This window comes from Carcharhinus amblyrhynchos, chromosome 1, assembly GCF_965287045.1.
Source record: "Carcharhinus amblyrhynchos chromosome 1, sCarAmb.v2.hapA, whole genome shotgun sequence".
NCBI classification, from domain to species: Eukaryota; Metazoa; Chordata; class Chondrichthyes; order Carcharhiniformes; family Carcharhinidae; genus Carcharhinus; species Carcharhinus amblyrhynchos.
The window spans coordinates 102,973,556-103,000,910 of record NC_137324.1 but is presented as its reverse complement, the minus strand read 5'-3'; the positions used below and the strand labels follow the sequence as shown (position 1 = coordinate 103,000,910).

At 40.5% G+C, this 27,355-nt stretch overlaps 1 protein-coding gene across 8 annotated transcripts in view; it reads right to left on the bottom strand.

Annotated features, from left to right (window-relative positions):
* LOC145343552 (prominin-1-A-like) overlaps nucleotides 1-27,355 on the bottom strand; it is a 214,943-nt gene that overhangs the window by 50,053 nt on the left and 137,535 nt on the right. For all 8 annotated transcript variants that reach the window (XM_080189811.1, XM_080189804.1, XM_080189813.1 and 5 more), the window contains 8 exons: nucleotides 16,956-17,019; nucleotides 15,789-15,948; nucleotides 15,247-15,399; nucleotides 14,982-15,105; nucleotides 6,112-6,215; nucleotides 5,118-5,199; nucleotides 2,913-3,059; nucleotides 738-809 (listed from right to left, as the gene is read on the bottom strand). In XM_080189811.1, coding sequence (XP_080045937.1) covers nucleotides 738-809; nucleotides 2,913-3,059; nucleotides 5,118-5,199; nucleotides 6,112-6,215; nucleotides 14,982-15,105; nucleotides 15,247-15,399; nucleotides 15,789-15,948; nucleotides 16,956-17,019 — 906 coding nt within the window. The remainder of the gene's footprint in view (nucleotides 1-737; nucleotides 810-2,912; nucleotides 3,060-5,117; nucleotides 5,200-6,111; nucleotides 6,216-14,981; nucleotides 15,106-15,246; nucleotides 15,400-15,788; nucleotides 15,949-16,955; nucleotides 17,020-27,355) is intronic.

Sequence of the window (27,355 nt, the reverse complement as noted above, 5' to 3'; positions counted from 1 at the left end):
TGTTCCCTACTGAGTCCAAGTTGCCACTTTCAGAAAAAGGGGGTGAAAAATTAACGCTAAGGGCAGCCGTGGCAAAGACATTCTTTAAAGTGAATGAGGAAGACATAAATTCTAATATCTCTTTGTCAATGGCTGGTTATTTTGTAACCACTATAAACACTTACATATTCCTTAAGTAATCATATATCACCATCAGGTATTGACATGGAAGTAACCTTCCAGGAAGCACTGATGCAAATGTACTACCTAATCAGGATTATACTTAGCTTTGTAGAACAGTATTAACCTTTAGAATGATTATTTAAGAATCCACAGGCTGCTGTTTTAATAAAGAAATGAAATATAGCTTCGGATCTGAAAAATGACAGTCAACACTTTCTGGTTCAGCCCTACCGCCATCTGATATTGATGTCTTAGTGTACAAAATGTACTTTCTCAATCAACTAGAGAAACTATTCACATAGAAAAATTTCCTTGCACAAATTCTGATAATTTCTTCAGACAGTTGATCAACCCTTGATGTTTTTGTTCATCTAAATTTATGTTCACTGCATCACAATTAATTTAAATTTCAAATTATTAGTAAAATTATTAAATAAGTAAATGACAAGAATTTGTAAATGTGTCTCTTTGTTAATATGTAAAGACAAACAAGTACCCATCTCTGCATGCCGCTCCCTACCCCCTCAATCTTGATCAAATTGCATTCATGTCTAGCTTCCAAGCTCAAAACTTACCAGTGCATTTGCTTTTGCCTCTAATTCATTTGCAAATGTTTGAAGATCAACCTGAGTCACTGTTTTCTTGAGCTAAAAATGAGAAGTAAACAGAAGTGAACTTATGGCTAGTGCTGAATGCACAATTGCAGTAAAACAATGTCATTTTGACAGAAATGCTATAAAATTATACAAAAAAGTTTACTGAAATGTTATACTTCTTCCATATGAAAGAAGTACAACCCACTCTGGAATTCTGCTCCGCTAAGCTTAGATCACAAGTACCAATGCATGTTTCATTCTAGTGGGAAAAAAATTGTGCAAGAACTGGTTTAAAATCAGTGTTACCGAAATTCAGAGATCACCAGAATACTCAGCACTGAGTTTAATGCAAGAAAGATTGAAAGCAGAACTTTAGATACTTAAGGAACATCAAGGTAATGCTGAGATTATAGGACATTTACTCAGCTGTAGTTTCAATGAAAATATCCTTCTCTAAAAATTATATTCTTATTTATGCAATTACAGGAGTAAATTATAGTTTCCACTAGAGTAACCATCAAATTCTCTTTTCTCTACCATTCTCCACCATCCTCGGTCAAATGACTCAACTTGGTAGAGACTATGTCAGAAATTTAAAATCTGAGTAGTATCCTTCTACTTAGTGAATTAAATTTTACCTCAATTTTGTTATAAATTTAAATTGAGATGATAAATTTTTCCTTTGCATCATCAAGCATAAAACTCATCGACTTGCATTTATGTAATACCTTTAACATAAAAATATAACAAGCCACTCGGATGCGGTCAGAAAGAAATTGACACCAGACAAAATATTAGCAATGGTACAACCTAAAACTTGGTCAAAAAGATAGGCTTTAAAGTGGTAGCTCAACTGTGGAAATTGATCCAGTAGCTACAGACTTGGCACTAAAGGGCAGTTTGTAGATAAGAAAGCAAAGTCATCCAAGAATAAATCTTTGGGAGGCTCAGGAGGTTATAGTTCAGGGGAGGCGAGCCTATTGCTGGAGATGCTCTGGTCTTAATTGGTTAGAGAAAGTTGGAAGACAGCAGTTCCACTGTGCTCTCATTGGAGGAGGATATTGTGCTTTACCATGTCAAAGACTGCAGAGACTGAGCTTCACAAGGAGGACGAATACACCACAGTTACAATGATAGAATGCTTGTAATTTGTTAAGGGTTATCTTGGTATTGTGACCAAACAGGGACAAGTTGAGAAATTCAAACAAGGAATATTGGCAAAAATGGGTATGCATTCAGAAAGCAACAAAATATTGAAGGACTTTGGTGAGGAAAGGATAAGTTGAAAAGGCAGAAAGGACATCAGTAGCACTGAAACTTTCAGAAGAAATATTTTCAATTATATTCAAAATTCCAGACAGATTTCAAAGTAACAAACTAAAATAGGTTAGATTTGTATTTCCAAATAGCTACATAATTTCAAAACCCCTCCAGATTCAAATTTTATCAAGATTCTTTAGAACTAACTTAAGTAAATGTATGTTTATATGCATTGTAAGTGAAGAAAAATGATCCAAGCCATTCCACGAGAGTTTAAGCTAGAGGAAAAAAATGGATGCCAAGGAAAAAAGGAGATAGCATCCCCTGATAATATTAAAAACTTGGTCAAGATTAAGTTTTAAAAATGAGTTGGAGGGGCAGAGCTTGGGGTCTATGCCACAAAATGAATGGTACCAATAGTGTGGCAAAGGGACTGAACATGCATAAGCCACAAGCAGAGGACTGGAAAATTGAAGTGGCTGCAGTGCATTACACTACATAGTACAAGGCTGTGAAGTATACAAAGGGTGAGAACTTCACCTTTGAGGCATTAATTCCACAGACAAAGAAATCTTTGTTTAATGAGCAACTTTCTTCAGTATGGAACAAGCTAACTAAACTTCAACTGGTAAGATGAATGCTTATAATTACATTTAAAAGCTTTGGATTTGGTAGATTATGATATTTTAATATTATTTTTAAAAGCTAATGGCCCAGCAGCTTCAACTGTAATTAATTTGAATAACAATATCACTGACATTAGGTGAGATAGTGTGGTTCATAATTTTAAGATAGCATAATATGGAGATTTGATTTAAAATGTACACATTTCAAATAATATTTTCCAGTTGCAACATGTTTTTTCACCTAGAAAAGTAAAAAAAAAAGTATTACCTCAATGATGTAGGCTGTAAAATTAATGCTGTCAATGCCGGTGTTAGTGAAATTATAAAGACTCTCTTTTGCAGACTCATCCAAAATTACTGCGTTACTTAGATTCACATCAATGCTTGCAATTTTGTCAGTCAGGTAAGTAGTATGCTGAAAAATAATCACCACTATCATAAAATGTACATTTGAACAACTTTTACAGATCCCATAATTATTCTACTTGCATACAAAATTTCATACTCTTAAAAAAAATCATTGTCATAAAATCAAAGCCTGTGTACACTATGCTGGCTTTTTCTAGATGAGCATTTCACCTCTCAAACTGCTGCAAGTTGGGTATAGTGTATAGCTGTTTACCACAGCTTTTAGCATGAGATCAAGATACTAAATTATGATTTTCTGAAACCTATTGCACAGAATTTTCCCAAAAAAATGACAAGTTAAAGGTTCTGACTAAAACCAGCATGCTTCTCCTCCAGTGAAACAGGCAGGCTTTCTCTCCAGATCTTTTGGCACTTTGCCATCTTATACCATGGGGTGTGTTTTGCACTGTCATTATGAGATGCAGGGCCTAAAGACACTGGCATGGCTGGCTCCAAGGGCACACTGATCTCTAATTAATGTTAAAACCTCCACACCCACATTCACCAGCTTTGGGACATCAGTGCCCGTACTCTCCACATCTCACAAAATGCGAACCCTTGCTATGGGGCTGCCCATTGGCTCTGCCCTTTTAGGCCCTGCCCCTATAAGCTCACTGCCTTTAGGCTCTTGGCAACACGAGGGTGCAGTGGCATGGCACTGCCCTGACACTTCCCTCACCACCATGGGCTACATTGGCCTTCTTGTCCCTGGCAAGTAGTGATTCTCATTAGCATGACATTACACCGGAAAGAGGGAAAACATATGGCAACTGTAAATAACAGCAAAAGCCATTTTTGAATGTTGAAACATACGTTAACCCATGGTAATCAGGTTCACACCTTGCTGGTCATGAATCTGATGACATCACTGGCAGGGATGCAGGAAATATCTCATTCCAAGATCTCTCCAGCACAAATCCCATTATGGTCCACTCACATGAGTTTTTAGCTATAATGGGATTTGTGTCTGCTATGAACAGGGCCAGAAAATGACCCCACTGTCTTTTTTTAAAATGATGAGTCATTCTAAATTTGAACCCTGTTTTACTGATCTTAGAGGATTCAGAGGACTACTGCTTCTCCTATTTCCTGGTCATAGATGACAGTTAAGTATCACTATACACAGAACCAAAAGAACACAAAAGGAGGCCATTCAGTCCATTGTGCCCATGCCAGTTCTCTGCAAAAATCCAATTGTTCCTAATCCCTAGCTCTGTCATCTTGGCCTTTTAAATGTAGTTTTTGCAAGTGTCTGCCCAATTTCCAATCATTCACTGGGTGGAATTTTCTGATTACTTTCAGTGTTGCCACCATGGGTAAAGCAGAGAACAGCCCACCAGCTGCCTTGGCACATTTTCCCATCGTATTTTTACATACTTTTCTAAAGTGAAGAAGTGGGTCCCATGACATCATACTGATGGGGTAGGCTTATTCACAGCCCATTCCATCAGCAACCTTAGATAAATAGCAAACCCAACCAAAAACAAAATAAAAATTTTAAAAAAAGCCCTCCCAATGGACAAGGAAACCCCTGCCCATTTGTATTTTGCAAATCCTCATTTAAAATCAACTGGTCAATATAAATTTCAACAACAGAATTGGGCAATTTGAAACTGAAAAGAGTTCAATTAGATTGAACAGTTTATTTTGTCAAGTAAATAAACTTGAAGCATGTTGATGCAGTTATTGCAACTCTCAAGTAAATCAATGTTGAGTCAAGGGTAAATAAAATGAGAGAAATGTCAGTTTAAAATTCACTTAGAAATGCTTTCTCTAAGACAAACAATGGTTGTCTCAGCCTCAAAAATCCAAGTGTTGCTGAGCCTTGGTAACGCATATCATCTTCCCTTTAATTAAAAATTCTTCCTTTGACAGAATGGGCTTGCTGCCCTGCCTGTGCTTCCAAAATGCACTGCACTTGGATGGAACCTTGACAAAGCTGCCCTTTAGGAAACCAGGTTCCCTACCCAAGAACAGTCCTGTAGTCCGGCTGGGATTAAGTAAACAAAATTCCACCCGTCTTTCTATTATTCTGCCCAGAAGCAATGCCAAAACTTTTACTTACTCCACTGATATTCACACGATCAAGATTCAACAAATGATGTAGCTGGAAAGCTGAATAAATTCCTCCATTTTTGCGGCATTTGCTGTATAAAATAAAGCTGAAACTGTTTCATTGTTCAAAACTCATGCTTTTGAAAAAAAATTTAACGACGCACAAAGATGTTTCTGAAATGAAGTGGTAACAGTTATCACTCAAAGTGCACAAAGCTATTCGATCCAATACACTATTTGATTTTAAAAGAATGCTAAACTATTACTTCCACTTCAATGTCATGCAAACTTGAATGAGTAAGAAAGCTATAGAATTTAAAAAAACATAAGGGATAAAAGCCTTTAAAAGTGCCCCTTCCAAAATAGTCCAATATGGACAAAGAATCATAATACTGTTAACAGATAAATAGTTAGAGTCAGTCCCAAAGTGACCATTTCCTGTCATGTGAACACTGTATATGCATCTTTTTTCCCCCAACTCCACCAAGTCATCCAGCAATAACTTGAATTTTTTAAACACCTTCAACACAGAAGCACACCCCAGCTGTGAAGCAGGTCGTTCCAACCCCAGTAAAGTTGAAGGATCCCAAGGAGATATTGAAGAAAACTATGTTTTCTGTGCCAATGGTGCTATTAATAGCTTTTCCAGTTTCAAAATTCAGTAATCCCAGAGTGACAAAGGGATCCACAGCCAAGAGTCTCAAACTCTCAAAACCTTGTTCAAGTAATAGAAAAAAAAATTTTGAGGAGATGCACTCCCGGTCACTGTTCAGTAATCCTTAACTTCAAAGATGCTGTACTAAGATAGGTTTGAGAAGGGCTGCAATATTTCCCGTCACTGAATACTGCCAACCTCATACATGAAGGACAATCAGATGGTAAACCTGAATCCTTATTCCAGTCCAGTCAGCATCTTCTGGAGAGAAGGTAACAGAGAAAATTGGGAGCAATTATTTTTCCTAGAAACAGGCATTACAAGTTAGTACTAGACTTAAATATCTAACCTGTATACGCTCTGAAAAGTGACATTTATGTTGTGTTCAGAAAACAGAAGTCCAGAAAGAAAATGTTTCCACTCTGAGTTCAACAAATAGGGAGTATCCAGAACCTTAAAAGTATAAAAATAGATTTAGGGGCAAGTATGAGAACAAATGATTTCCCACATATCATATAATATGTACGCATAGAATACATACATTACAATTCCAAGGGGAGGCGTCACCATCCGTGGTTAAATAAAAAGCAGTGTCAAACTTGATGGAAAAGTACATAATTGCATAAAGACCATTAGGTCAAAAGCCTGGACACAACATAAAGAACAGCAAAAAAATGACAAAAAAGTCAAATAAGGAGGGAAAAATTAAAGTACAAGCAAATGAAAGTTAGAAATATAAAGATGGATAGTAAGAGTTTGTGCAGATATTTAAATAAGAAAGTGCGGCTGTGGAATTAATAATGCAAAGTAGGAGATGACGGATCAATTGAACAGATATTTTGCATGAGCCTTCACTATAGCTGTTAATCAGGGAGCGTAAGGAGAGGGGAACTCAGACAAATTACAATTACCAGGAACTGGTATTGAGCAAATTGTTGCAGCTGCAAGCTGACAAAATTCCAGGGTGTAGATGGCCCTCAACCCAGGATCTTAAAAGGGGTGGTAAGGAGGATAGTAAATGTATTAGTTTTAATTTCCCAAAATTCCCCAGATTCAGGGAAGCTCACCACCAAAATCGGAAAATAGCAAATGTAACTCCTTTATTCAGAGAGAAGGGAGGTGAAAGTGGGAAAGTACAGGCCAGTTAGCTTAACATCTGTCAGAGGGAAAATGTTAAAAGCTATTATTAAAGGCGTTGCAGGGCAGTTGGAAAAGTTCAAGACAAAGTTAACATGGTTCTGTGAAAGGGAAATCATGTTTAACTGATTTACTGGAATTCTTCCAAGAAGTCTTTCAAGGAGTGGAGGTATGGTGACAGTGGATAGCACTGCTGTCTTCAGCACCAGGGACCCAGGTTCCATTCCAGCCTCGGGTCACTGTCTGTGTGGAGTTTACACATTCTCCATGTGTCTGCGCAGGTTTCCTTCAGGTGCTCCGGTTTATGGCTTACCGCCACAACAGTGGATGCAATTTCCTTGGCCCTGCACTCAACACTTAGACAACAAAGACACTGATGTCCTATTTATGATGTCCACTGACTCCTATTTATTGACAACAGCTTAGCCTTGAACACCATTACCCCTAAGAAACTCATCTCCAAACTCCATGGCCTGGGGCTTAGCTCCTCCCTCTGTGATTGGATCCTGAACTTCCTAACCCAAGAATGCAATCAGTAAGGATAGGCAACAATACCTCCTCCACAATCATCCCCACATGATTGTGTCCTCAGTCCCCTATTATACACCTTTGACTGTGTGGCCAAATTCCCCTCAAATTCGATTTTCAAGTTTGCTGATGAGACCACCACAGTGAGTTGGATCTGAAACAATGACAAGACAGAGTACAGGAATGAGACAGAGAACCTGGTGAACTGGTACAACAACAATAATCTCTCCCTCAAATGTCAACAAAACAAAGGAGATAGTCATTGACTTCAAGAAGCGTAGTGGAGGACATGCCCTTGACTACATCAATGGGGACGAAGTAGAAACGGTCAAGAGTTTCAAATTTTCAGGTGTCCAGATCACCAACAGTCTGTCCTGTTCCCTCAATGTGGATGCTATAATTAAGAAAGCCCACCTCTACTTTCTCAGACTAAAGAAATTTGGCATGTCAGCTACGACTCTCACCAACATTTATAGATGCACCATTGAAAGCATTCTTTCTGATTGTATCACAGCTTGGTATGGCTCCTACTCTGCCCATGATTGCAAGAAATTACAAAACGTCATGAATGAAGCCCAGTGCATCATGCAAACCAGCTTCCCATCCATTGATTCTGACTACACTTCCCACTGCCTCGGAAAAGCAGCCAACAGAATGAAGGACTCCCCCCGGACATCTCTTCCACCTTCTTCTGTTGGGGAAAAGACAAAGTTTCTCATCAATGTTCATTTTTGAGAAAAGCATGGATGTTAGGGAATTTGGGGAAATAGTGATGGTCTTGAGGAGTGTACTTCTAACAGAGAAGGAGATGCTGGAAGTCTTAAAGTGCATCAAGGTAGATAAATCCCCTGGACCTGATGAAGTGTACCCCAGGACACGGTGGGAGGCTAGGGAGGAAATTGCAGGTCCCCTAGCAGAGATATTTGAATCATCAGTCACAGGTGAAATGCCTGAAGACTGGAGGGTGACAAATGTTGTGCCTTTGTTTAAGGAGGGCTGCAGGGAAAAGCCTGGGAACTATAGGCTGGTGAGCCTCACATCTGTAGTGGGTAAGTTGTTAGAAGGTATTTTGAGAGAAAGGGTCTACAGGCATTTAGAGGCACTAGGACTGATCAGGGACAGTCAGCATGGCTTTATGAGTGGAAAATCATATTTCATAAATTTGATTGAGTTTTTTGAAGGGGTAATCAAGACGGTAGATGAGGGCAGAGCAGTTGATGTTGTCTAGATGGACTTTAGCAAGGCCTTTGGTAATGTTCCACATGGTAGGATATTGCATAAGGTTAAATTTCACGGCATCCACAGTAAGGTAGCCAAATGGATGCAAAATTGGCTTCATGACAGAAGACAGAGGGTGGTTGTGGAGGGTTGTTTTTCAAACTGGAGACCTGTGACCAGCAGTGCACCTCAGGGATTGGTGTTGGGTCCATTATTATTTGTCATTTATGTTATTGATTTGGATGAGAAGTTAGGAGGCATGGTTAATGAGTTTGCAGATGACACCAAAATTGGTGACATAATGGACAGTGAAGAAGGTTATCTAGGATCAATTGGGCCAACGGGCTGATGAATGGCAGATGGAGTTTTATTTAGATAAATGCGAGATGATGCATTTTGGTAGATTGAACTAGGGCAGGACTTAACTCAGTTAATGGTAGAACGTTGGGAGAGTTATAGAACAAAGAGGTCTAGGGGTACAGTTTAACAGTGCCTTGAATGTGGAGTCACAGGTGGACAGAGTGGTGAAGGCGGTATTCAGCATACTTGGTTTCATTGGTCAGAACATTGAATACAGGAATTGGGACGTCTTGTTGAAGTTGTACATGACACTGATAAGGGAACACTTGGAATACTGTGTACAGTTCTGGTCACCCTATTATAGAAAGTATATTATTAAAATAGAAAAAGTACAGTAAGGATTTACTAGGATGCTACAGGGTCTTAATGGTTTGAGTTATAAGGAAAAGCTGAATAGACTGGAACTTTTTTCTCTGGAGCAAAGGAGGCTTATGAGTGATTTTATAGAGGTCTATAAAATAATGAGGGGCATAGATCAGCAAGATAATCAATATCTTCTCTCAAAAGGTAAGGGAGTCTAAAACTAGAGGGCATAGGTTTAAGGTGAGAGGGGAGAGATACAGAAGTGTCCAAAGGGGAAACTGTTTCTCAGAGTGGTGAGTGTCTGAAACAAGCTGCCAGAGGTAGTAGGAGGTCGGTACAATTTTGTCTTTTAAAGAGCATTCAGACAGTTACATGGGTAAGATGGATGTAGAGGGATATGGGCCAAAAGAGGGTAATTGGGACTAGCTTAAGGGTTAAAGGGGGGGCGGGGGGCATGGACAAGTTGGGCTGAATTTCCATGCTGTAAACCTCTATGCCTCTAAATCTGAAGTCACATACCAACAACTTCTTCCCTGCTGCTGTCAGACTTTTGAATGGACCTACCTTGCACTAAGTTGATCTTTCTCTGCACGCTAGCTATGACTATACCACTACATTCTCTCTCCTTTCCTTCTCTATGAGTGATATACTTTGTCTGTATAGCATGCAAGAAACAATATTTTTCACTGTATACTAACATGTGACAATTAAATTAAATCAAATTCCTCCCACAGTCCAAAGATGTGTGGGTTAGGTGGATTGGCCATGCTCAATTGCCCTTTAGTGTTGGTGGATTAGCAAGATCAAATACATAGGGTTATGGGGATAGGGCCAGAGTGGGATTATGGTCAGTGCAGTCTCGATGGGCTGAATGGTCTCCTTCTGCACTGTAGGGATTCTATCATCCTATGAGTCACAGATGCTGTAGATAAAAGGGGAACCAGTAAAATGTACAGATTTCCAGAAGACATTTAATAGGGTGCCATATCAAAGGTTTGTGCAGAAAATGAAAGCTCAATGTAGGAAATAACATATTTAGCCAATCTTCCATTCACGTCAATAACAGGAAACAAAGTTGACATAAATGGGTATTTTTGTGGTTGGCAGGATGTAACAAGTAATATGCCATAGGGATCAGTGCTGGAGCCTGAACTACTTACAATTTATATGAACAGGATGAAGGAGCCAAAGGTATGACTGCTAACTTCACTGCTGGCAAAGATAGGTGGGAAAGTAAACTGTGGAATAGGACATGAGGAGGATACAACAGGACACAGCCATGTTGACGAGTGGCAAAGATCTGGCAAATGGAGCATAATGTGGGAAAACGTGAATTCCTCCATTTTGCCAGGAAGAAAGAAAGAGAAAAATATTACCTAAATGGTGAGAGATTGCAGAGCTTGGAGAAGCAGAGGAATCTGGGTGTCCTTGTGTATGAATCACAAAAGGCTAGTATGCAGCTACAGCAAGTAATTGGGAAAGTTAAAAGAATTTAATTATTTATGAGAGGATTGGTTACAAAAGTAGGGAGGTTATGCTTCAGTTGGACAGGGCACTAGTAAGATCACATCTGGAGTACTGTGTAAAGTACTGATCACCTTATTTAAGGAGACATATAATTACATAGCAGTTCAGAGAAGACTTACTAGAATAATACTTGGAGTGGGTGGATTGTCTTATGAGGAAAGGTTAGGTAGGTTGCATTCGCCGGAATTTGGAACAGCATAAGGTGATTTGATTGAAATCGTTAAGATTCTGAGGGGTCCTGATACAGAGGATGTGGAGAGGATGTTTCATCCTGCGGGAGAATCTGGGATTTTGGTCACTGCTTAAAAATAAGGGGTTGTCCATTTAAGATTAAAATACAGAGAATCTTTATTTCTGGGCACTGCAATTCTTTGGAACTCTCTTCCCCAAAAGTGGTGGAAGCAGAGTCTGTCAATATTTTTTAAGACATAGTTAGATAGATTCTGGATTAATAAGGGGGTGAAAGGTTATGGGGGTTACACAGGAATATAAAGGTTGGGGCCTGCCCATCATTTGCTCAGCCACATCCATCCTACCTCCCATGGAAGGAGTGGGGGAGCAGGGGAGAAGTGTCCACCTGACACCATTTTACCCACAGCAAGGGGTGGAACTCATGCCAAATGTGAAGCTACCTTTACTAGGCTGGCTGGCAGGTATCTGGCAACAGCTGGGAGGATGGGAGAGAAGCTTCTTTTCAGTTTTACCTTTGAGTTGATTTATTATTGTCACATATTAACACAGCGAAATGTATTGTTTCTTGCGCGCTATGTAGACAAAGCATACTATTCATAGAGAAGGAAAGGAGAGAGTACAGAATACAGTATTACAGTCATAGCCAGGGTGTAGAGCAAGATCAACTTCATGCAAGATAAATCCTTTCAAAAGTCTGACAGCAGCAGGGAAGAAGCTTGTTCGCGAGTCGATTGGTACGCGACATTAGACTTTTGTATCTTTTTCCCAACAGAGAAAGGTGGAAGAATGAATGACTGGGGGGCATGGAATCCTTAATTATGCTGGCTCCTTTTCTGAGGCAGCAGGAAGTGTAGACAAAGTCAATGGATGGGAGTCTGGTTTGAGAGATGGATTGGGCTACACTCACGACCTTTTGTAATTTCTTGCAATCTTGGGCAGGGCAGGAGCCATACTAAGTTGTGACACAACCAGAAAGAATACAAAGATGAACTTTCTTAACTATAGTGTCAGCATGGGGGGGGCCTAGAACAAGTGATTGGTGACCTCGACACCTAAAAATTTGAAGCTCTCGATCCTTTCTACTTCATCCCCATTGATGTAGACAGGTGCACATTCTCCTCTACGCTTCTGAAGTTGATGATAATCTCCTTCATTTTGTTGACATTGAGGGAGAGATTATTGTTGCCGCATCAGTTCACCAGATTCTCTCTCTCATTCCTGTACTCTGCCTTGTCGTTATTTGAGATCCAACCCACAACCCACCATCACCAAACTTGAAAATCAAACTTGACCACACAGTCATAGGTGTATAAAGGAACATGATAGGGGTCAGAGAACACAGCCTAGGGGGCACCGGTGTTGTGAGGATTATCATGGAGGTGGTGTTGTTGCCTATCCTTACTGATTGTGGCTTGTGAATGAGGAAGTTCAGGATCCAGTCGCAGAGGGAATTGCTGAAGCCCAGGCCACAGAGTTTGGAGATGAGTTTCTTGGTAATGATGGTGTTGAAGGATGACTTGTAGTCAATAAATAAGAGTCTGACATAGGTGTCCTTGTTATCTAGGTATTCCAGGGTTTAGTGCAAGGCCAGGGAGATGGCGTCTGCTGTGGACCTGTTGTAAGCAAACTGTAGTGGATCCAGGTAGTCCAAGAGGCTGGGCCTTTCGAAGTACTTCATAATGATGGATATCAGATCCACCAGCTGATAGTCATTAAGGCACGCTGCTTGGTTTTCCTTAGATACCGGGATAATGGTTGTCTGCCTGAAGCAGTTAGGAACCTCAGATTGCTGTAAAGAGAGGTTGAAGATGTCTGCAAATACTCCGCCAGCTGATCCACACAGGGTCTGAGTGCTCATCTGGTACCCCATCAGGGTCAGTCACTTTCCATAGGTTGCCCTTCAAGAAAGCTGCTCTGACATCTGCAATGGTGACCTCAGATAGAGGTTCATCCAGGGCTTCCAGGATGGAGGGCATGCTCTCGCTGACCTTGTGCCCAAAACAGACACAGAATGCATTGAACTCATCAGGGAGAGGTGCGTTGGAGCCGACAATTTTACACGCCTTCATTTTGTAGCATGGTACGTCTTGCAGACTTTGCCGTAGTTGGCAAAAGTTGGCGGGGACAATGTGGCTAGCCTGGGACTCTAGCTTGGTCTGGTAATGTCTTTTGGCATCTTTGATGGATCTCCTTAGATCGCACCTGGCTTTCTTGTATAGAAGAGTGTCACCTGACTTGAATGTCTCAGACCTGGACTTCAGCAAGCAGTGGATATCCCTGTTCATCCATGGCTTCCGGTTGGGGAACATGTGGATTTGCTTTTTTGGCACACAGTCTTCTGCACACTTACCAATGATGTCAATTACTGTCGTGGTGTACTCGTTCATGCTGGTCGCAGGGTTTTTAAATACTGACCAGTCCACTGACTCCAAGCAGTCCCGTAGGAAATTATCCGATTCCTCAGACCAACACTGCAAGACTTTCTTTGACGGGTTCTCCTGCTTTAATTTTTGCTTGTAAGCCAAGAGCAGCAGCACAGCCTTGTGGTCTGATTTGCCAAAATGTGGGCGGGCGATCGACTGATAGGCATGTTTGATATGTGTAGCAGTGGTCTAGGATGTTTGGGCCTCTGATGGAACAGGAGATATGTTGGTGGTAACTTGGTAGTATGCTCAAGCTTGGCTTGATTGAAGTCCCCAGCCAAGATGAACAAGGCCGCGGGATGTTTCATCTTAAGACTTTGTAGTGGTGTATATTTCATCCAGCGCAAACTTCACATCCACGTAGACTGGGATGTAAACTGCCATCAGGATAATGGAGGTGAACTCTCACAGAAGGTAGTAGGGGCAACAATTTAGCATCAGGTATTCTAGGTCCAGGGAGCAGAAATTTGCCATTATTGCTATGTCTAGGCACCACGAGGTGTTGGTTAGAAAGCAGACCCTCACCTCCCCTAACCTTATCTGAGACTACTGTGCAGTCCATTCAATGGATTGAGAAGTCCTCTGGTTGTAGGGCACTGTCCAATGAAGCAAGAGTGAGCCACATCTCTGTGAAACAGAGTACACAGCAGCCCCTCAGTTCTCTTTGGGATGCGAGTCTGGCTCTAAGACTCAACTCACATGACCTTTTGCACCTGTGCACAGTGAGGCACAGCCCTTAAAAAGGTCATACTAATCTTAACCTCAGCCCTACTCCATTGCCTCATTGATGGGGCTTGCCAGCCTGGCTCCACCAATATCCTGGATGAATAAGGTACAAGTTTAATTATTAGTGTCACCAGTAGTCTTACGTTAACACTGCAATGAAGTTATTACGAAATTCCCCTAATTGCTATGCTTCGGTGCCTGTTTGAGTACACTGAGGGAGAATTTGGCACGGCCAATGCACCCAACCAGCACATCTTTCATTCTGTTGGAGGAAACTGGAGCACCCAGAGGAAACCCATGCAGACAGTGCAGACTCCATACAGAATGGCCCAAGCCGCAAATCAAACCTGCCTTCAGCCTCCATAAATCCCTCATCTTTGGGAGTGCCTGAAGTACTACTGCTCAATTCTGCTGTTGCTGGGTCCACTGAACCAATCCAACTGGGCAGTGGATTGGAGTGGAAGTATCATCCTAAGTCAATTAACATCCTGCCAAGTGTAAAATGGCTCTGGGGCAGCTGAATTCTTTACTGCAAGCTCTTGATCAACTTTTCAGCCAAGGGACAGGGAACATGGCTTCCAGTGAAATTAGCCCGAGTCACATCAGGAGATGTTAGGGACGATGACCAAAATAGATTGATTTCAAGGACACCTTAAAGGAGGAGGGGGTGTTAAAGTGATTAGGGGCACAAAGAAATTTTAAAAGGTCCAAATAAATATTTTTCTAACAAAAAGGTCCAGAGTTTTGCCAAATGATAGAAGTGAATACAATCAGAAATTGTGTTTACAATGCTCTTCTACTTTACCTTAAATAAATTGTTGTCTTTTAAAGGCTGACAGACAAGTTTTTCTACATTTCCACCTGTAATGAAAGTGACCAAAACTACCAGCATCAAAAGCCAGGAGAAGATGAAGCTGACCCCAACTCCCCTGAAAGAAATGATAATTAGGTTTATTAAATGTTTATATAATTCCAAAAATAGCATTGTAATCCCACAGGATTGCACATTACAATTATTTATGGAACTCCAGTACTTGAAACATTTTGTCATAATATTCATAAGTTCTTACGCTAAAAGAAGGTTGCCACCCGTGTTTGAGACACAGCCTCGTGTGGTTGGAGAAGCATGCTTGTCAAAGCCACATGATCCACAAAGCAAACCAAGATAATTGAAAGCAAGGATAAGTATCACAGCACAGCAAAGTGCAACACTGGCCAGCCATCTATAAAAGGACACATATGCAAAAATCATTTGTGGTTTTAGTAGCTGCAGAAATAGATTTTCATAGCAGATGCTTAAAACTCAACAAAATGAAGATTAGACGTGGTTCTCATCATTCAAATGGGGCAGTAAATGAATTTAAAGGCATTTGCTCCTTGGTTACTTTGTTTTATATGAAACCCCCATATTGTAACAATAAATATGGTACACCTGATTACTGTTTCCTGGGGCAACAAATGTTTTGAAACATGTAGGATACATTTAAGCAAAATGTACAAAGTATTTAGCAAATAAGTATGCTTAAGCATTTTTTTAAATTATAAGCGTTGGAACCTTCAAACAGATATCTTAATACTACTGTATCAAAGGTAAGCTTAAAAAGAATCCTACCTGTAAAAATCGTATTTTTCCAAATATGGAAAATACTCAAGAAAGTACTGCTGACCCTGATTAAGGTACGCAGTCGAAGTGCTGATTACATCGTCAATAACATGCCCCTTGCTGAAATTTGAAATTTGCTCTTCAAGTTCATTAAGCGCAGTCTTTGCATCTGAAACAAGGGACAAAAATAATACAAGTCTACACAACTAGACCTGCACGCTTCATCAGTTATGCCAATTCTATCCTTATAGAATTTGATTGAGACAGATGGGACAGGTTCATAAAAATGGACTTTACACCATGAAATGGAAAGCACCTCATCACCATGTACATTTTCTTTTAAACAACAGCAAAACTCAAGCTAATACAATATTTACTAACACAGAGTCAGTGTAAATGTAAGGCTTTGATGGAATTGATCATTACGGCACTGTGGCACAGGGTGATCACTGCTGCCTTACAACACAAGGGACCTGATTCGATTCCTGGCTTGGGTCACTGTCTGTATGGAGTTTGCACATTCTCCCTGTGGGTTTCCTCTGGGTGTTCTGGTTCCCTCCCACAGTCCAAAGATGTGCAAGTTAGGTAGATTGGCCATACTAAATTGTCCCTTGTCAGGAAGTTAGTAGAGTAAATAAGTAGTTATGGGGGTGGGGCCTGGGTGGGATTGTGGTCAGTGCAGATTTGATGGGCCAGATGGCCTCCTCCTGCACTGTAGGATTCTACGATTCTACAATTTTCAAATAAGACAAGTACTTGATTCAACTCCACCCAAAGTATAGAGATCACCATAAATGAGCAGGCGACAATGTCTTAAAATCTAGTAGGAATTGATTAGTTTTCCAAAATCTAAATTTATAAACAAGATTTAATATAGCTTCTGTAAACAGATTACTAGGAAATTAGAAAACTAAGACGCTGGCATATACAGGAAAAACATAAAAAGGCACACCATGTCATAATTTTACATACTATGCTTAGGTTTTGCTAAACGAGAAATACCAGAAAACATTTAGTAGGAATTAATTGACAAAAAAATTCTAAAATTTTTTTCAGATATATACTTTTGTTTCAGTTAACTATCAAGCTATGATTGCATATTGTTAATTTAAGGAAAAGGAAAATTTATGTACAAGATCAAAAATACATAGAATTAAATGTTACTATTAGGTGTACCTGATAAAAACAATTTGGTTTCATTTTGAAGCATCTCTGGAGTATTGTCAAATGCTGAATGTCCCTAGAATTATATAAGTAAATTATTAACGTACGAACCAACATGGCAAACAGGTTTTTATTCTGTTTTCAGCAGCACTAAGAAAATTAATGATATCAGTTATAATTATTGGCAAAAAATCCAGGGGAGAAAGAAGTAAACATTTGTTATTGCTGTCTCACAACACCAAGGGTCCGGGTCCAATTCCAGCCTTGGGTGATTGAGTGGAGTTTGCACATTCTCCATGTGTGTGGGTTTTCTCCGGGTGCACTGGTTTCCTCCCACAGTCCAACAATGCAGGTTAGGTGTACTGACCATGTTAAAATTGCCCCTTAGCATCAGGGGTATCAGCAGTAAAAGTATTTTATTAGTCACAAATAAGGCTTACATTAACAAAATTACAGTGAAATTCCCCTAGTCGCCACAGTCCTGCCCCTGTTCGGGTCAATGCATCTAACCAGCAGGGTAAATACATGGGGTACAGGGATAGGGCCTGTGTAGAATTGTTGTTGGTGCAGGCTCAATGGGCCAAATAGCCTCCTTCTATACTGTAACAATTTTACAATTTGGAATTCACTAGCCAAAAGAATGGTAGAAGAAGCACATTCAATACTAGTTTGGAGACATGTCAGGCTTTTCCAAACCTCACACATCATCTAATTTGTAAATGCAAAGGTCATTTCTTCACTGCCTTTCGGGTGAAAATCCTGCAGCTCCCCACTTAACAGCACTAAGCAGGTTCCTTCACCATAAAGGCTGACCTGTCTCAAGGCTAAGCAGTGGAATTACAGTGGGGGGGCGGTTTGGAATCACAGAATGTATGTATTGCTGTCTAAGTCAACTTTTGTCCATCCCCAGTGGTGAACTGCCTTTTTGAACTGCTGCAGTTCATGTAGTGTAGTAGACACAGTGCTGTTAAGAAGGATGTTACAGGATTTTGATCCAACAATATTGAAGGATGGCAATCTTGTTCCAAGTCAGCATGATGTTTGGCTTGGAGGGGAGCTTGCATTTGGTGGAGTTTTCATGTGTGTGCTGCCCTTGTTCTTCTTAGGGGTTGCAGGTTCAGAAAGTGCTGTCAAAAGGCCTTGGTGAGTCGCTGCAGTGCAGCTTGCAAATGGTATGCCACCGTGTGGCATTGGTAGAGGGAGTGGATGTTGTTGGAAAGTGATGAACGGGGTAACAATCAAACAGGCTGCTTAGCCTGGGATGGTAGTGTTAAGTTTCTTGAATATTGTTGTAGCTGTACTCATTCTAAGCAAGTGGAAATTCTATCACATTCCTTGTAGGTGGCAGGCAGCATTGAGAAGTCAGAACATGAGTTACCTACCACAGAATTCCTAGCCTCTGATCTGCACCTGTAATTACAATATTTATATGCATATGTATTTCTTTTCCTGGTAAATGACAATCCCCAGAATGTTGATTGTGGTCAATCTAGCAATAGCAATGCAATGCAAACGTATATCAAGGGATGAAAATGAGACGGTGCTGCCTGGCATTTATGTGGCAAGAATGTTACCTACCATTTATCAGTCCAAACCTGGATAATGTCCAGGGCATGCTACATTTAGACATGGACTACTTAACTGAGGAGTCACAAATGGTACTGAGCACTATTCAATCATCAGTATCTATCTCCACGACTAGAGAGAAGGTAATTGATAAAGCAGCTAAAAATAATTGGGCCTATGACACTACCCTGAGGAACTCCTGCAGCAATGTCCCGAGACCAAAATGATTGATCTCCAACAGACGTATTCCTTTATGCTAGGTATAACTCCAGTCAATGGAGATTCCCATTTACTTCAGTTCTGCTCAGGCTCTTTGATGCCACACCTGGTCAATGTAAGTCAATTACTGCCTGTTGTGGGCAAGACAGTCAATCATACATCACCCAAGATCAGTTCTTTCGTCCATGTTTGGACCAGTTCAATTCTTTGGGCGGCACAGGGGTTAACACTGCTATCTCACAGTGCTAGGCACCTGGGTTCAATCCCAGCTTTTGGTGATTGTGCAAAAACCACACATTCTCCCCACGTCTGTATGGGTTTCCTCTGGAAGCTCCAGTTTTCTCCCACAGTCTAAATGTGTGCAGGTTAGGTGGATTGGCCATGCTAAATTGCCCATTAGTGCCCAAGATATTTGGGATTCTTTTATCCCAAGATGTGTATGATTTGTGAGGTAAATACATGAGGTTATGGGGGTAGGGTAGAGATGGGCCTGGATAAAACGCTCTGTCAGAGAGTGGATGCAAACTTGAAGGGCTGAATGACTTCCTTCTGCACTGTAGCAATTCTGTGAGGTCAGGAACTGAATGGCTTTGCAGAATCCAAACTAAGTGTCAGTGGGCAGGACTTCTGGCTGAAGATTGTTGCAAATGTTTTGGCTTTGTCTTTTTGAATTGCGGGGCTCCCCCGTCATTGAGAATGGGGAAATATGTGGAGCCTCTTCCTGCTATTGGTTGTTTAATTGTCCACCACCATTCACACCTGCATGTGGCAGAACAGCAAAATCAAATTCCTAACAAGCATTAATGAACTAGATGGGTTTTAATGAAAATCATGGTCACCATTACAGGGATTATTTTTTAATTCCAGACTTATTAATGCATTGAATCTTTAAATTCTACCAGCTGCCATGGTGGGATTTGAACCCATGACTCCAAAGCATTAGTTTTGGATTACTAGCTCAGTGCTTTTACTATGCAACTGCCTCCTCCCTAAGATGTGGAACTTCTGTGCAGTCATTAGCAGATAGGTCACCTGACTCATTAAGTACTCTCTTTAAGAGAAGTCATGACATGGAGATGCTGGTGTTGGACTGGGAGGGGCACAGTAAAAAGTCCAACACCAAGTTAAAGTCCAACAGGCTTATTTGGAATCATGAGTTTTCAGGACACTGCTTTCATCAGGAGAGTGGAGAAGTAGGTTCACAAACTTGGCATATATAGGCAAAGATACAATTGCAAGATTATTACTGGTTGGGACGTGAAGAATGGTTGGGACGTGAAGAATGGTTGGGACGTGAAGAATGGTTGGGACGTGAAGAATGGTTGGGACGTGAAGAATGGTTGGGACGTGAAGAATGGTTGGGACGTGAAGAATGGTTGGGACGTGAAGAATGGTTGGGACGTGAAGAATGGTTGGGACGTGAAGAATGGTTGGGACGTGAAGAATGGTTGGGACGTGAAGAATGGTTGGGACGTGAAGAATGGTTGGGACGTGAAGAATGGTTGGGACGTGAAGAATGGTTGGGACGTGAAGAATGGTTGGGACGTGAAGAATGGTTGGGACGTGAAGAATGGTTGGGACGTGAGTCTTTACAGGTAATCAAGTCTTTACAGGTAATCAAGTCTTTACAGGTAATCAAGTCTTTACAGGTACAGACAGTGCGAGTAGAGAGAGGAATAATCACAGGTTAAAGTGTGAATTGTCTCAAGCCAAGATATTTGGTAGGATTTAGTAAGCCCGGGCCAAATGGTGGGGGTTAAATGTAGTGTGACACGAACCTAAGATCCCAGTTGAAGCCATCTTCATGCATGTAGAACATGGATAAGGGAGGTGGGAGACTTGTATCGTGTTGAGAATACAAGGTGTACTGAGCAGCAATTTTCCAAAGGAGCGAGTCCAACAATATTGCTATTTATTAAGAGCTACCTTTACACATTTATGCTTTTAAATTCTTTTGCATAGCAAATTGCTGGAAATGCAAGTTGAAAGCATCACAGTGAGCAAAATTGGACAAAATTTGGGAGCTGAGGGTGCAGGACAAACTCAGGATTGTAAAATAGCGCAAAGGCAGAATTAAGTGTAAATCTAGGTGGATGAATTCAATGACAATCAGAATGAAAAAATAGTATTAAGAAAAACTAAAAGGCAACAACAATTTTTAAAACACTGTGATATTAAATGTTTAAAAATCTCAATAATTAATACCTGAAGAAACTGACTCCAAACATGTAAGTTTCTTTATAATGTCACAGAGGTTGACTCAAAAAGGGTGATGTGCAAGTCTCAACTTACTGTGGCAAATTTAGACTGCAACACGAATTACATCATGTAATTGAACGGTGTGATTCAACCAGATAGAGATATCAGCTTTGTGAAACTAACAGTGAAGACACAACTTGGACAATAAATTTTGGATTTTACATTTATGAACATTTGATCAGGAGTAGGCCATTCAGACCCTCCAGCCTGCCCATCATGTAATATAATCATGGCTAATCTAACGATAACCTCAAATCTGCATCCTGCCCTAGTCTTTCACCTCTGTGCTTCCCAATAGTCAACCTCCCTTGGCCTTAAAAATATCCAAGGAGTCTAGAGTGGGGTGTTATGGCCTTGCTCATTCCAAAACTGTAAAATCCTGCCTACGGTCAACCGACCTTTCTATGGTCCATCTTTCACCCGCTCTGATTACCGTGGCAGGCAGGATGATAAAATTCTGGCCCTAGAGTTCCAAAGACACTCACCCCTCTGAGCAAAAGAATTTCATATCATATCCATTTTAAATGGGTGACCCCTTCTTTTAAACAGTGCCCCCTGGTTCTAGATTCTCCCACAAGAGGAAATATCCTTTACAGGTCCGCCCTATCAAGACCCCTCAGGATTTTCTGTGTTTCAATCAAGTCACCTCTTAAGCTTCCAAACTCCAGCATTACACGCCTGACCTATCTAACCTTTTCAGGTATTAGTCTGGCAAACCTTCCCGGAACTGCTTCCAACACATTTACATCTTCCCTTAAATAAGACGACAAATACTGTACACTCATGAGACTCAAATGGGTCTCATGAGTGCCCTGTGCACCTCTAACTTTTGTATTCAATTCCCCACGCCATAAATTATAATATTCCATTAGCATTCCAAATTACTTGCTATACCTGCATTTTGGGATTCATGCACATAGATTGCTCTACATCTCAGAATTCTGCAATCTCTCAACATTTAGATAATGTTTCTTTTTTATGCTTTCTGCCAAAATGGACAATTTCACATTTTCCCACAGTATACTTAATTTGCCCACTTACTTAAAAATATATATTTTTATCTATATATTAACTCTACGTATTTTCGCAACCTCATGTCCTCTTTACAACTTACTTTCCTACTTTTGTATCATCAACGAATTTGGCAATGTAAGTCATTTATATACAGTTTAAACACTTGCAATCCCTGCACTGATCCCTGTGACACACCACTCGTCACATTTTGCCAACGTAAAAAAAGACCCATTTATGCCAACTCTCGGCTTCCAATCTTCTATCCATGCCAGTAGGTTATGACCAACATGAGCTTTTCTCAGATCAGGCACCTTATAAAAAATTAAAGTACAGTACATCCATTGGTTCCCCTTTATCCACAGCATATTAGAACATAGAACATAACAGCGCAGTACAGGCCCTTCGGCCCTCGATGGTTCCACTGGCTGGTGCAACAGTCTAGTGACCCTCTAACCTAAACTATTCCAATGTTATCCATATGCCTATCCACTGACCATTTGATCACCTTTAAAGTTGGCGAGTCGACAACTGCTGCAGGCAGGGCATTCCACTTCCTTACTACCCTCTGAGTAAAGAGCCTATCTCTGACATCCGTCCTATAATTACCACCCCTCAATTTAAAGCTATGTCCCCTCGTGTTAGCCATCACCATCTGAGGAAAAAGGTTCTCACTGTCCACTCCATCTAACCCTCTGATCATCTTGTATGCCTCAATTAGGTCACCTCTTAGCCTTCTCTCTAACGAAAATAACCTCAAGTCCCTCAGCCTTTCCTCATAAGACCTTCCCACCATACCAGGCAACATCCTGGTAAACTTCCTCTGCACCCTTTCCAATGCTTCCACATCTTTCTCATAATGTGGTGACCAGAACTGCACGCAATACTCCAAGTGCAGCCGCACCAGAGTTTTGTACAGTTGCAACATGATCTCACAGCTCCGAAATTCAATCCCTCTACCAATAAAAGCCAAAAACTACTTCCTCAAAGATTTCCAATAAAATGGCTAAACACTATTTCACTTCATAAAACCATGTCAACTCAGCTGGATCACCATGAGCTTACCCAAGTGCCATGCTTCAGCTTTTCAATAAAAGCTTCTAACTTATTCCCGAAAACAGATGTTAGGCTAACTGGTCTATAGTTACCCGTTTTCTGTCTCCCCCCCACTTTTTGAATAAAGGGACTTACATTTGTTACCTTCCAATCTACTGGCACTTCCCCTGAATCCAAGCAGTCTAAAACTAGTACATCAACCACTTCACTGGACATTTCTTTTCAGACCCAAGGATGAAGTCCACCAGGACCTGAGCCCTTGTCAGCCTACAGCTCCAACAATTTACTCAGTACCACTTCTCATGACTAATTTACCATAATTCCTCCCTCCCATTTCCTGGTTTATAGCTGCGTCTGTGATGTTACTTATATTCTCTAGTGAGCATTGATGCAAAATACCTGTTCAATTGATCGGCCACCTCCTTATTTTCCATTATCAATTCTCCAGACTCATTTTCTAAAGGACTAATGCTCACTGTTAATTTTTCTTTTGAAAATATTTATAAAAACTCTTACTATTTGCTTTTATCTTGCTGATTAACTTTCTCTTGTACTCAATTTTTCCCCTCTATTAATCATTTATTCATCCATTTATGTTCCTAAAATTCTGTCCAATCTTCTGACCTGCCATCTGTTTTTGCACAATTATTTAATAAAAACATGACTCTCAGGATCTTTAACCTTAGTCATCGTAATGGGTCCATTCCTTGGACTTTTACTTATTTTTTGAAATGGACGTATTTTGTGCATTCTGAAATATCACCTTAAACGTTTGCCACCATATCTCTATGGCTGGCACGGTGGCATAGTGGTTAGCACTGCTGCCTCACAGCACCAGGGACCTGGGTTCAATTCCCATCTTGGGTCACTGTCTATGTGGAGTTTGCACATTCTCCGTGTCTGTGCGGTTTTCCTCCGGGTGCTCTGGTTTCCTCCCACAGTCCAAAGGTATGCAGGTTAGGTTGATTGGCCATGCTAAATTGCCTCTTAGTGTCAGAGGGACTAGCAGAGTAAATATGTGGGGGTATGGGAATAGGGCCTGGATGGGATTGTGGTCAATGATGGGCCAAATGTCCTCCCTCTGCAAGGATTCTATGATTGAAAAAACTGGGTCTCCCCCATGCTACTGTAAACTTTTCTCCAGCTTCAAGCAGATGTTTAACTTTACAACTGCACATAAATAACAGGCGAGTTTTATTACCCTCACCTGTTACTTTGACAGCAAAAGATAGCTCATTTTCCCTTCTTTATTTTTTCATGAGATCTGGAGTCACATGTAGGCCAGACTGGCACATGTGGCAGATTTCCTTCCCTGAAGGAAATTAATGAATTAGTGTCATAGAGTCAGAGGTTTACAGCATGGAAACAAGCCCTTTGGCCTAACTTGCTCATGCCACACAGTTTTTAACCACAAAGCCAATCCCAATTGCCTGCATTTGGCCCATATCACTCTACTCCATCTTACTAAAAGTCAAAGTTGTACCCAGCTCTATTGCTGCCTCTGGCAGGCTCTTTCCAGACACTCACCAACCTCAGCGAAACAATTTGTCCAAGTCCTTTTGTATCTTTCCCCTTCCATCTTAAACCTATGCCCTCTAGTTTTAGACTACCTTTGGGAAAGATGTTGACCATCTACCTTATCTATGCTGCTCATTATTTTATAGACCTCTATAGGATCACCCCTAAGCCTCCCACACTCAAGGAACAAAGAACCAGTCTATCCAGCCTCTCCTTATCACTCAAAACCATCAAGTCCTGGTGGCATCCTAGTAAATCTTTTCTGCACTCTTTCAAGTTTAATAATATCCTTTCTATAATAGCGTGACCAGAATTGCACACAGTATTCCAAGTGTGGCTGTACCAATGTCTTGTACAACTTCAACAAGACGTCCCAACTCCTGCATTCAATGTCCTGACCAATGAAACCAAGCGTGCTGAGTGCCTTCTTCACCACCCTAGCCACCTGTGGCACCACCTTCAAGGAGTTATGAGTCTGTACTCCTCCATCTCTGTTCTATAACACTCCCCAGTGCCCTATTAACTGAGTCGGTCCTTCACCCCGATTCAATCTACTAAAATGCATCACCTCTCATTTATCCAAATTAAACTCCATCTGCCATTCATCAACCCACTGGCTCAATTGATCAAGATCCTGTTGCAATCCTAGATAATCTTCTTCACTGTCCACTACGCCACCAATCTTGGTGTCATTTGCAAACTTACTACTCATGCCTCCTAAATACTCATCCAAATCATTAATATAAATAACAAATAACAGTGGACCCAGCACCAATCCCTGAGGCATACCGCTGGTCACAGGCCTCCAATTTGAAAAACAACACTCTATAATCACCTTCTGTCTTCAAGCCAATTTTTGTATCCATTTGGCTACCTCACCATGGATCCCTTGAGATTTAACATTATGCAACAACCTACCATGCGGTACCTTGCCAAAGGCCTTGCTAAAGTCCATCTAGACAACATCAACTGCACAGCCCTCATCTTCCTTCTTGATTACTCCTTCAAAACACCCAAACAAATTTGAGAGATATGATTTTCCACTCACAATGCCATGCTGACTGTCTCTAATCATTCTCTCTAAATGCCTGTAGATCCTGTCTCTCAGGATACCTTCTAACAACTTACCCACTACCCAGTCTGTAGCCTTTTCCTTGCAGCCCTTCTTAAGCAAAACTCAACATTTGCTACCCTCCAATCTTCAGGCATCTCACTTGTGCCTGAAGATTGGAGGGTAGCAAACCAAACAGATATTTATGATAATCAACAATGGTTTTATGGTCACTAATTCCATATTTTTATTGAATTCAAATGTCACCATTTGTTATGGTGTGATTCAAACCCAGGCTCCCAGGGCATTACTCTGGAATACTAATCCAATGATAAACATGCTACCACCTGTCCCATCATTATACGGATTCACAGTTATTGTAGTAAGATGGTAGCCATGATGTGGAGATGCCGCCGTTGGACTGGTATGGGCACAGCAAGAAGTCTCATACCACCAGGTTAAAGCCCAACAGGTTTATTTGGAATCAAAAACTTTGAGTGCTGCTCCTTCATCAGGTGAGTTAGGGACGATAAAGGAGCAGTGCTCCGAAAGCTTGTGATTGCAAATAAACTTGTTGGACTCGAACCTGGTGTTGAGACTTCTTGTTGTCATTAGACATAAACATCTGTGCAAGTATACGTATCTGATTCGGTATTTATATCTATAATCTGTCTTCAATTACTGTTGCACCCCATATTGTTGTGAAAAGATCTGGACTTGTGATCAATTAACTTTCCAATGGGAAACAGGAAATGTGGGACAGTGCAAGGGAAGATAATTTAGCCATCCTATATAAAACCATAAACATGCAGGAGAAATCCCAAACCAAGTCTCCACTCTACATTTGTAGAGGAACACTGTGGATTCTGTGGGACACTTAGCATTCAGATATCCTATAAAAATTTTAAAATGCAAGCCAAAAGTTCAAAATCTCAGTTCTTAAACATAGCCCAATGCACTTTCAAAATCTTATTCCAAAACATGTAGTTCATGTGTGTTCACCTTATTGGACTTTCGCTACAAGTTTCCAGCATTCACTTTAGTTACCTAGTTAGCTACTGAAAGCTTGTTCAAATTATAGTTGTACTGATTAACAACTATAAAATTCTACCTAAATTTAACTAAAATCCAAGAGTCAATATCATCCTTCAATTATAACCATTAACAAACCAACACAGTTGCTTTAAAATTAACACAATAAAATCCATTGAAGCACAGATAATTATAAATGCAGACATGTATACTGACACATTTATGCATATTATATGTAAATACAAAGCTACCAAGTGTGAAACAGTAACAGTTTCAAGGAATGTAACTAATTACAAAGAAAATCTCTAACAGAATCCACGGTGTTCCTCTACAAATGTAGAGTGGAGGATCGGTTTGGGATTTCCCCTGCATGTTTATAATAAGAACATAATTTATGGTTTTATATAGAATGGCTAAATTATCTTTCCTTGCACTGTCCCATATATACTATCTCCCATTGGAAAGGTAATTGATCACAAGTCCAGATCTTTTCACAACAATATGGGGTACAACAGTAAGTGAAGACAGATTATAGATATAAAATACCGAATCGGATACGGATATTAACACAGATGTCTATGTCTATGTTCTGCCATTTTACAGTCTCTCAAAAAAGATCAACTGAATACCAAGACATTGATCAAGTATTAGTGACTATTCTGAATTGCTGACTATTTGAGTTCCAACCAGCTCCTCTCTA